General features: G+C 27.2%; 1 protein-coding gene across 2 annotated transcripts in view; it reads left to right on the top strand.

Annotated features, from left to right (window-relative positions):
• LOC107618159 (cytochrome P450 82G1) overlaps positions 6,158 to 11,015 on the top strand; it is a 14,005-nt gene continuing 9,147 nt past the window's right edge. For both annotated transcript variants that reach the window (XM_016320118.2, XM_016320117.2), the window contains exon 1: positions 6,158 to 7,176. In XM_016320118.2, coding sequence (XP_016175604.1) covers positions 6,226 to 7,176 — 951 coding nt within the window. In that variant the 5' untranslated portion in view covers positions 6,158 to 6,225. The remainder of the gene's footprint in view (positions 7,177 to 11,015) is intronic.

Here is an 11,015-nt window from a genome sequence, read left to right as displayed (position 1 = left end):
TTATCAATAATGTTTAAAATAAACAGACCATCATTTTGGTAACTTTTTTTTACATAGGCATTATTCTTAGACAACATGATAATATTATTATTATCAAATGTTATCATGACCTTGATATTATTGAGAAAGTGCACGGACACAAGACAATGTTTGATGGTTGGAACATATATTATATCATACAACATAAGAGTTTTCTCAAATGCCATTTTTATTGACACTTTACCTTTACCTAAAATGAAAACCTTGCCAGAATTTCCTAGATAAACAACTTTATTTCTATTATTTATGAGAGTAAACTGGAAAAATAGTTTCTTTTTAGCACAAATGTGCTTTGTGGCACCAGAGTCCACAACCCAACTTTGGAGTCTTTCATTATATAGCATTCAGAAATCATTGCCATTATGACTTTATCATCTTTGTGATTTGCTATGTTTGCGAATACCTTTCCTCCTCCAGTTCCACTATTGCTTCCGTCTTCTTAATTGTTATTCCTTTTCATTCTATACAAGTTGATGCAAAATGTTCAATCCTACCACAAATAAAACAAGCACATTCCTTCTTTTGGGGGTTAAATTCTTGCTTCTTAAAATGAGACTTAATTACCTTACTATGAAATTTATTCGAATGATTTTTGTGCACAATTTTAACAATATTGGCTTTAGCATGCACTTCTTTATTATATTGCTCATTAGCCATATTTCTATTTTTATCCTCTATTTTAATATGTAATATGGTCTCTTGCAAATTCATGGTTTTTCTTTTTTGCATAAAACTCAATTTATAATCTTTCCATGAATCCGACAATTCATCAACAATAATTTGAGATACGAACCTTTCGGGTAAAATATCTCCTTCCTTAGCAAGTTCATCTACAAGCTTAATAAACTCATTAAGTTGAGAAGAAATACTTTTATCTTCTACCATTTAGAATGCATTGAAATTATGAACTAAAAAATTTTTACTATTTTCTTCTTCGTAAATATATTTTTGTACCAATGCATCCCAAATAATTTTAGCATGAACATAATGACAATAAATATCATATAAATCATTATTTAATGCTCTTAAAATTGTATGTTTTACATAATTTATCTTTTATTTTTCAATCTTTCAAAATTTGATCATAATTTTCGGTATCCTCATCCGGTTTAGGATCAACTAAGACGGAATTGATTTTAAAAAAATATAATACTTTTATAATCTTATTTTGCCATCGTTTAAAATTAGTTCCATCAAAACGATAAATCTTTGAAACATCGAAAATAACTTTTATAGCGGCTAAAATATTATAATCCATAATAGAATAATTGTAATAATAAATTCTTAAAATTGTTGAAAATTAGACTTCCAAAATAATATTTTAGTTACTTTAACTATAAATAAAATTTTGTAAACAAATAAATTAAAAGAATATTAGAACGAGTTTACTACGAATCGTACTAAGCACTATCCTTAAGGATTTATTACCGTCCTACCCGTAGGTGGAATGGTTTCGACGGAAATCCTCCAAGATTAAACATTGATCATCAAAAATACAGTCCACACCAATATTTTTGGAACACTTAGAACAACACAACTTCGTTCTTTCTCTTAATTAAAAAATATGTTGCAAGTAACTCTTGCTAATATTTGAGAAGACTTAATGTTATTAAGAGAAAAAGAGCACAAGTTGTAGATTAAAAAAATTGAGTGTGTTTTGGGGTATATATATTATTGCATCTGATATTTCTCCTTTTATATAATTTAATTTATGCAACGGTCATAAAACAATTCAATAATTTTATTTTTAATTAGTAATAATTCAATTTAATGCTTTTCTTCTTAATTAGCATATTTTCAAGAAGATTAACAACGGTCATAAATCAATTCAAAACTTTTATTTTTATATTAGAATATCTCATGTGGTACTAAGTTTGAAATACAATCTTAAAAACACAACATTAAAAATATTAGAGTTATAACTGAATATTTCTTTCCAAATTAAAGGTATTCATACTTAAAATCTAACTAAATCTTTAGAAGTTAGATCCTCTAAATTTTGAATTTTTATTTGAGAAGGTAAAATGTGATCTCTCTCTCTTAAATGTTTTCTCTCTCATATTTTTTTTGTCCTACTTATGAAATAAACAGTGAGAGACTATATTTTATCTTCTAAAGTAAAATTCAAAATTTAGAGAATCAAAATCTAAATCTTTGTCGGTATATATTTTGGAAAAAATATCCTATTAATTTTAACGTTTTTGATATAAAAATAATTTAATTATAAAATTAAAAAGAATGCAAAAATCTAATTAAAAAATATATAAAAATTTAACTAAAAATTTAATAAAATTATAGAAACCAACCCAAAGAACGAATATCACAACTCCAAAGCTCACCTAACTTATGATCCCTGTGTATTGTAGTGTGTATTTTAACGAAATAAAAAATATCTTTCTATAATGTATGCACATAATTTATTGTTAGGTTAGCTTCTCTAATTCTTTCTACCATGTTTTTCAATAACAATTTATCATCACTCTCCAGCTTAATTATTAAGGCAAAATAATTGATTTTTTCAATATTTGTGTGTAAAAAATCCCAAGGGCAGAACCAAACCACATAGAAACAGATCGACCAACTTCAACGTGTGGATGAGATGACTATGGTGGTTGTTAAATAATTACATCAACAGCATTTAATGGAAGAGAGAAAATTGAGACATACATTTATAGTTTAATATACTTGTTGAGTAAACTACTAAGGGCCATTTGGAAAATTTTAGAACTAACTTTTTTTAATTTTTGACTTATGAAAAGTAGTAATATTAATGTTTGGTGTAATTTTTAAAATTAAATTGCAATTTTTTAAGAAGTTATTTAGGAGCTTATAGAAAAGTTTAAAAAAAAAAAAGACTTCTCTCATAATACTTCTATTTTTCATCACATTTCTATAAAATAAACACTTTTAGAGTTAAAAATCCAAACACAAAATAACTTATTTATAAGTTACTTTTAACAAAGTCATTTATTGTTTAAATTATTTTATCAAAATAAGTTTAATTAAGTTGGTTACCCAAACTGAGCCTAGATACTCCAAAAATTTTGATATGACTAATAAGATTCATAGTATTGTGAATAAAAATGGTTAGATATTTCTCATTGATTGTAACATGATTGATATTGATACATATATATACAAGTAGAATAGTGGACAGCTCATCAAATTCTAGAAGATTCCTAATTATAGTAGGATGCAAAGAATAAAATAATAGAATACAAAAAGTGAGTGATGAGTCACTACTTCTAGAAGATTGATGTAACATAAACGAAAAAAAAAAAAAAATACTCAATTCGGTCTTCGATATTTTTTTTAAATAGCATTTACCTTTGTACCCTTACTAGAAAATTTACATAAGTAATAGATTTTAACTAAATATATATATAAAGCACTAATAAAACAGGAAGCCAAAAATATATTAATGTTTTTTCCACAAACTTTAATAATTTTATTTTTAAAAAATTCCTTCATTAATGGTGGTTAAGTGAAGAAAAATCATTGATAAAAATGAAAGTAAAGTACCAATCCGGTCCTGTCTATTTCCCAAAATGACAAGCCGATCCTTAACCAAAAACACGTTCCATTACGGTCCCTGACCCTATACTCCGTCTGCCAACCCGGTCCTTCTGCCAGTTTTCCGGCAAAAACTTGACGGAAATTGCTGACGTGTCAGGTTAAAAAATGGACAGGGACCTAGTTGTCTCTAAATTTAAATTGGTTAGGAGTTTATAATTTAGTTTAAAGAGATAAAAAATTAAATTTGTTACTAGTAAAAAAAAATTTACTGTATATCAAATAATGTGTTCATTATTTATAATACTAATAGTATATCATAGGGTTATTATCACCAATGGATCCACTCCTATAGGTGTGGGGGCAAGCGCCCCCACTACAGTTTGAAATTTTATTTAGTAGTATATAATAATAATATTTATTTGCCTCCATTAAATTATTAAATTTGACCACACAATAATTTTTAACTTTCGACACTTGATAATCAATTTGAGAACTTCATATTAGATTTTCATTATAATAATCAATTTTTAAACTTAAATAAGATTGGTGTTCTTTTTTAGAAATCGGCTCAAAAGAATATTATCTATCCATTTGTGTTTCTTCTTTTGAAATTAGCTTTAGTTTTTTTTCATAATAACTACACTAATTGAATGAATTTTTCAACTATGGATATCATCAAGAGCTAATTGTATGAAAGTTGAGTTTTAAATGATTGTTTAACGAATAAATGATATTTTTAAATTTGGTTTCATAATAAATGATATTTTTAAATTTGAATAATTTATTAATTAGTTTGTACTTTTTTATTAAAAAAAATATTAATATAATGAATAAAAATATAATTAAAAATATTGTTTAAAGAATAATAAAGACAAATAAACCCCTAACCAATTTAAATTTAGAGACAACTAGGTCCCTGTCCATTTTTTAACCTGACACGTCAGCAATTTTCGTCGAGTTTTCGCCGGAAAACTGACAGAGGGACCGGATTGGCAGACGGAGCACAGGGTTAAGGACCGTAATGGAACGTGTTTTTGGTTAAGGATTGGCTTGTCATTTTGGAAAATGGACAGGGACCAGATTGGTACTTTACTCTAAAAATGATGCCACAACAAAAAGTAATTATAGTACAATACTTTTTAAAGGAAAAAAATAATATCGAATAAGAAATAAAAGAAAAGAACTTTAATGTTGATAATATTAGTATTGGTGATGATGACGGTAGAGGAGATAATGATAATGATAAAGTATGGTTACACAATAAAAATAATAGAGGTATGAGTGATAATAATGAGGATTAAAAAGATAATGGTAGTAGTAGTAGTAATTGGTTATACTGTTAAAAATATTTTTGTGGAGGTTTAAAACCCCACAAAATACAAATAAAATCTCTATAAAATTAATTTTTATTATTATTTAATAAATTTTTTAATAGAGAGATTGTATTGTTCCAAAATAAAAAAGTTGAGGGTCGAAGTGTCCCTTTTTTTTTTATAAGGATCGCTTTGTTCTTTGTGAAAATGGACAAAAATCAGATTATGTCTTTATTCAAAGAAAAATGATATCAATCTTTTGAATTTGATTGGATTCTTTGCTCTTTATGTCAAAAATTTTTAACTTAAACGAATTAGTATAAAAAGGTTGACAAGAGAGAGAGGGGTCTAGTGAATATATCCACTAATTGATTACAAAAAAGTTTTATCAATTCGATTTAAACCTTTTGATGCATAAGATGATAATCGATCTCTAAATGTTTAACTCGTTCATGAAAAAATAAGATTCGTCGTAATATAAAAAATATTATGATTGTTAAAAATACTTAAATATATAGTTAGAGTGTTAATTTTTAGTTTTCATATGCTCCAATCCTTTTGTATTTTTTGAGCAAATAAATATATAATTCTATGTGTAAAAAAAAGTATATATCTTTTTTGAAATTTAAACATGTAAGTTTTCCTATAAATAATAAAACAAATAAAGGATTGTTTAAGAATATTGTGATGCACTTATTATAAATCTTTAAGGATAAAAGAAGTATTAAATTTTTGAGAAAAATTTGAGAACAACTTATAAATTTCTGAATTAAAAAATAAAAATATTAAATATTTAAATAAGTTTCTAAAAATTTGTAATTAAGTCTCTAAAAAAATAAAATTGAAGACTAAAAGACAATTAGTGTCCAGCGTTATATAATTCTTCAATGATTTACTTAGTGACTTTTTTAAAAAACCTATAAATCTACCAAAATTTTCCAGTGAATTATTTAATACTTTAGTTTCTTCAAATATTATAATTGACCACAAAATCTACCTATTCTGATCATGAATGGCTACAATCACTTCTCATTATGAAATATCATTCTTGTTGAACAAAATATTTGAGAGTAGTCTATTTTTTGGTTGAAGATTGAAGAGTAAAATTAACAACCAAGTTGAGTTGGTCTAATGGTTAACTCACTAGTGTGTTTAGAGAATTTAAATCTTACCTTTTACTAAATTTATAAAGAATGCACAACAAAATTATATATTTTTTATTTTTTTTTTAACTTAAACAAAATAGTCGTCACTTTATCTTGAGAAAGTATTTATTGCCGAGTACAGAGATTTTGATCCTTATAAATGCAAGTGCAGCTAGCATTGTGTATTGTACATATTCTCCTAGAGACATACCATGGATTTGGATATTAATTCTCTCCAAACTCTTATTTTGGCTTTGTTAATCTTATACTTCACCATAAGGTCCATTAGATCACATAACAATAGTGGATCCAAAAAAAGAAATATCAAAACCAAAGTTCCTGAAATACCAGGGGGTTTACCCATCATAGGTCACCTTCATCTTCTCAATGATAAAATCCCTTATTTTAGAACCTTCTCAGCCATGGCTGAAAAATACGGCTCAATCTTCGCTCTCCGGCTCGGCTGCCACCCTATAATCATGGTTAGCAGCGCAGAGATCGCCAAAGAATGCCTCACAACGAAAGACAGAGTCTTTGCCTCGCGGCCGGACACGGCCGCAGGCAGATTCTTGGGCTATGACAATGCCGTTTTTGGTCTCGCGCCATACGGACAGTACTGGCGCGAAATCAGAAAAATCGCGACGCTCGAGCTTCTCTCGAGTTCCAGGCTTGAGAAGCTGAAATACATCAGAGACAGAGAGATTTACACTCTTGTCAAAGATTTGTTCAGTTTTTGTAACTGCCACGGGAACTCGAATAAGTTAGTTAGTGTAACCATAAGTGATTTAATAGAGCACATGACGTTTAACATTAATGTGCAGATGATAGCAGGGAAAAGGTTCAGTGATGAAGCGATTAAGGAAGAAGATAGTGAAGGATGGAGATTAAGGAAAGCGATTAGAGATGCTACTTATCTTAGTGGTGTTTTTGTTGTAGCTGATGCGATTCCATGGCTTGGTTGGTTTGATTTTCAAGGGTATGTGGGTTTTATGAAGAGAACTGCTAAGGAATTGGACTCTATTCTTCATAGGTGGATGGTTGAACACATTGAGAAAAGAGGTGAATTTGAGAATGATTTTTTGGATGTGATAATTTCAGCATTTGAAGAAAATGATGAGATTTATGGCCATAAGAGGGACACAGTTATCAAAGCAACAGCACTGGTATGTTTCACTGCGTTAATTACTATTACTGCTAATTACTACTAATATATATATAATATCCGGTTTATAATTTTGGTTAATAATTGAATTACTAATTTTCAGGAACCGGATATTTCTAAAAATTGGGCCGGTTCATCGGTCATCAAATCAATCCGGTTCAAGATAAATACTGATTTACAAAGATTTGTCAAAAACTAAAAAACATCAAATAATTGGTTAATTAATCCCTGTCTCAAACTAAGAAATCTATAACATCAGATTTTGAATAATTATGGTATTTTTGTCAAAATAAAATATAAGATATAACTTATATGTAACCTATGCTAATTAATAATAAGCCAGACTTTTGGTATGTGATACTAATAACTAACTAAAAACATATCATGTATTTTCAGTTGATATTTATATATCGAAATTTTTGTGGATCGTAGTCATTGTTGGAGAAGTTTTAGACATAAACATGCCACGTTGCCAACCTTGTTTTATATATGATAGAGTCTATCATGATTATCATTTTAGTAGCTAGAATGGATATAAAAATTTAGTAACACTTATAAAGTATTAAAAATTATATGTTTGCAACATTTTTTATTTTTATTTTTAAATTAAAAAATATTATTAAAATATAAAAAATTTGTGACTTTAATTTTACAATATTTGTATAGGTACTGAAACATCTATGTACTAAAATTTGCCATATATATCCAATGGTTCTTAATTAACAAGGACATAATAGTCATAAATATGAAAAAATGCAACACAACACAACAGCTGCCCACAAAATTTGTTCTGTACATATTTGTGGCCTAGCTTTTTGTGGTGGTCCTTCTGCCTAACTAACTGGTGAAAAAGATTGCCAATATGGATGAAGTCTGTTTGTATTCTGTTTTTTGTTATGATATTTAAAAATTATTGTTTAATTGTTAAAAAATTTAAATAATTAATAAAAAATTAAAAAATTTAAAATTTAAAAATTTTTAAATATTAAAAATTAATCATAAAAAATAAATTAGACAAAAACTACCCACAAAATAAGACACATTATAGAATTGACCTTTTACTGTTTACAAATACTAACTGAAGCTACTTTATGCAACTATGTATGAATAGCTTTAATAATCCAATAAGTTTAACAAAACTTGACCATTGATCATTGGTGCATGAAGTTGCAAAACTTGAGTCTCATTTCATTTTCTTTTTTGTTATTCGGCCATCTAATTTTGATTGATATGCACGTTGATATTTCATGTGTAGCTTCTACTAAAGTGATATAAATGAAGAATATATTTAAAATTATTTCTGAATTTCTTTTAATATGTTAAGGGTATGTGAGCCAAGTACAATAGTAACAAAAATGTTATTCCTAAGAGAAGGCGATCTCTATTTAAAAAAAATAACGATATTAGTATTGGTAATAATGATGGTAGAAGAGATAATAATGATGATAAATATAATTATATAATAAAAATATAAAAGTAATTGTTGCATGTTTTTTAGTTTAACGACACAATAATGTCAATGGAATTTAGCATTGGATTATATTATAACTATTAGTTTGTAATTTAAGGATTAAAATATTACAACAACAACAATGAAGCTTTGTCTCATTAGATGGGATCGATTATATGGATCAAATGATTCATTGAACTTTATCATGTATCATATTTTCAAAGAGACCGTGTAATATAGATCTTATTTGACTACTTTATGGATGGTCTTCCTCTATCTTTCATCCCTTATCCATCTTCCATCTCATCTACGCTCTTGATTGGGTGTTCTGTCGGTCTTCTTCTCACATGTCTAAACCACCTGAGATGTGATTTTACCATCTTTTCCACAATAGATGCTAATCCAACTCTCTCTCTCTCTCTTATATCTTCGTTTCTTATTCTATTCAATCGCGTATGACCACTCATCCATCTCAACATCTTCATCTTTGCCACGCTTAACTTATGTTCGTACTCCCTTTTGGCTGCCCAACACTTTGTACCATAAAGCATAACCAGTCTAATAGCAATGTCATAGAATTTACTTTAAAGTACGCGCTTGCGCGCCTATGTGTGCGTGTGCACGTGTACGTATGTGTGTGCGTACATGTCTAATAGGCTGTTTAGTTTGTGAGCCCCTATCCAATTTCGGGACCCCCGAGATTGGGCCCGATTCCGATATAGGTTTTTCGAAAATTAATTATTTGAATTCTTATTATTTAGTTACTAAATTAGACTTTATTTTAGTGAGCATAGAAATTTTTTTTTTTTGTTTAACATAATAAGAGATTATAAATACCTTATAAATTATTGTAGTTGTCATTGAGTGACTAGAGATGTAAACCCTTCTTTTTGGGTTTCGTAATGAAACCATAGTATGGACAAGTGAGGTTGAACGAGTTTCTCTATTGTTGCATCTAGGAATTGGGTAGAAGGTTGAGTGAGTCCCTTCGATTCATCCCAAACTATGGTGTAGACAAATTAGGTTGAGGAGTCCCTTTCTTGTTGTATCAAGAAACTTGATAAAAAGTTGAATGATTCTCTTTGTATTCAATTTCAACCTATCCTTTTGTTTTCTATTTTCTATTTTCAATTTCAATTCATTTTTTTCTATTTCAATTCTTATCTTCTTATTTATTATTAGTTCTTCTTTTTTATTATTGAATATCAAATTTTAGATATTAGATTAATTCTTATTAATCTATATTTGTTCTTCTTGTGTCCTAAAAAAAATCCAGTGCCTTTCGCATTTTTTTATGTTATTGTCATTTCTATCTTCTTTGTTTGTATGTTATTATATTTTTGTTGTTTTTGTTGATTTTATTGTTTAAAAAAAATAAAAAAATATACAGAGCAACAAAAAAAGATAAAAAAAACGGAAAAAAATGTATTTCTTATATTTGTTCTTTTTATATACTATTTTATTCAACTACAAAATTCGAGGACAAATTCTTGTCAAAAAAGAAAGAAAATGATACGTGTTTCAAATGTTCGTAATATGAATAGTTCAAATATTATTTAGTAATTATTAGTTTATATTATAAGTATTAGAATGTTCAATTTAATTTTATTTATTTAGTTATTAGATTGGATTTTATGTTAGTAGATTTAGTGTTTTTTTTTTTATTAAACATAATAAGAAGTTATAAATATCTCATAAACTATTGTAATCGTTATTGAGTGATTAGAGATGTAAACCTCCTTTTTGGGTTTTATAATGAAACCATAGTGTGGACAACTGAATTTGAGTAAGTCTCTTTTTTGTTGCATTGGAAAATTTGGTAGAAAGTTGAGTGAATTCCTTTAATTCAAATTTCAAACTAAGATGTACACAAGTTAGGTTGAAAAGTCTTTTTCTTGTTATATCAAGAAATTGGATAAAATAATTTAATTTTATGTATTTTAATTTTTTTTATTTAATTACTAGATTGTATGTTATGTTATTGGGTTTAGAATTTTTTTATTTAACCTAATAAGAGGTTATAAATATCTCATGAACTATTATAGTCATTATTGAGTGATTAGAGATGTACAAATCTCTTTTTTGAATTTTGTGATGAAACTATGGCGTGGACAAGTGAAATTGAATAAGTGCCTCTCTTATTGTATCGAAAAATTGAATAGAAGATTAAGTAAATCCCTTTTATTCAATTTTCAAATTACAGTGTGAACAAGTTAAATTGAAGAGTCTCTTTGTTGTTGCATTAAAAAATTAAATAAAAAATTGAATGACTTTTTTTTATCCAATTTCAACCTATCCTTTTATTTTTTATTTTTTATTTTTAATTTTAATTCATTTTTTTATTTCAATTTTTACCTTCGTGTTTATTATTAGTTTTTTTCTTATCATTA

This window comes from Arachis ipaensis, chromosome B09, assembly GCF_000816755.2.
Source record: "Arachis ipaensis cultivar K30076 chromosome B09, Araip1.1, whole genome shotgun sequence".
Classification (NCBI taxonomy): Eukaryota; Viridiplantae; Streptophyta; class Magnoliopsida; order Fabales; family Fabaceae; genus Arachis; species Arachis ipaensis.
The sequence above is the reverse complement of the archived record's forward strand: the minus strand, read 5'-3'. Positions and strand labels throughout refer to the sequence as shown.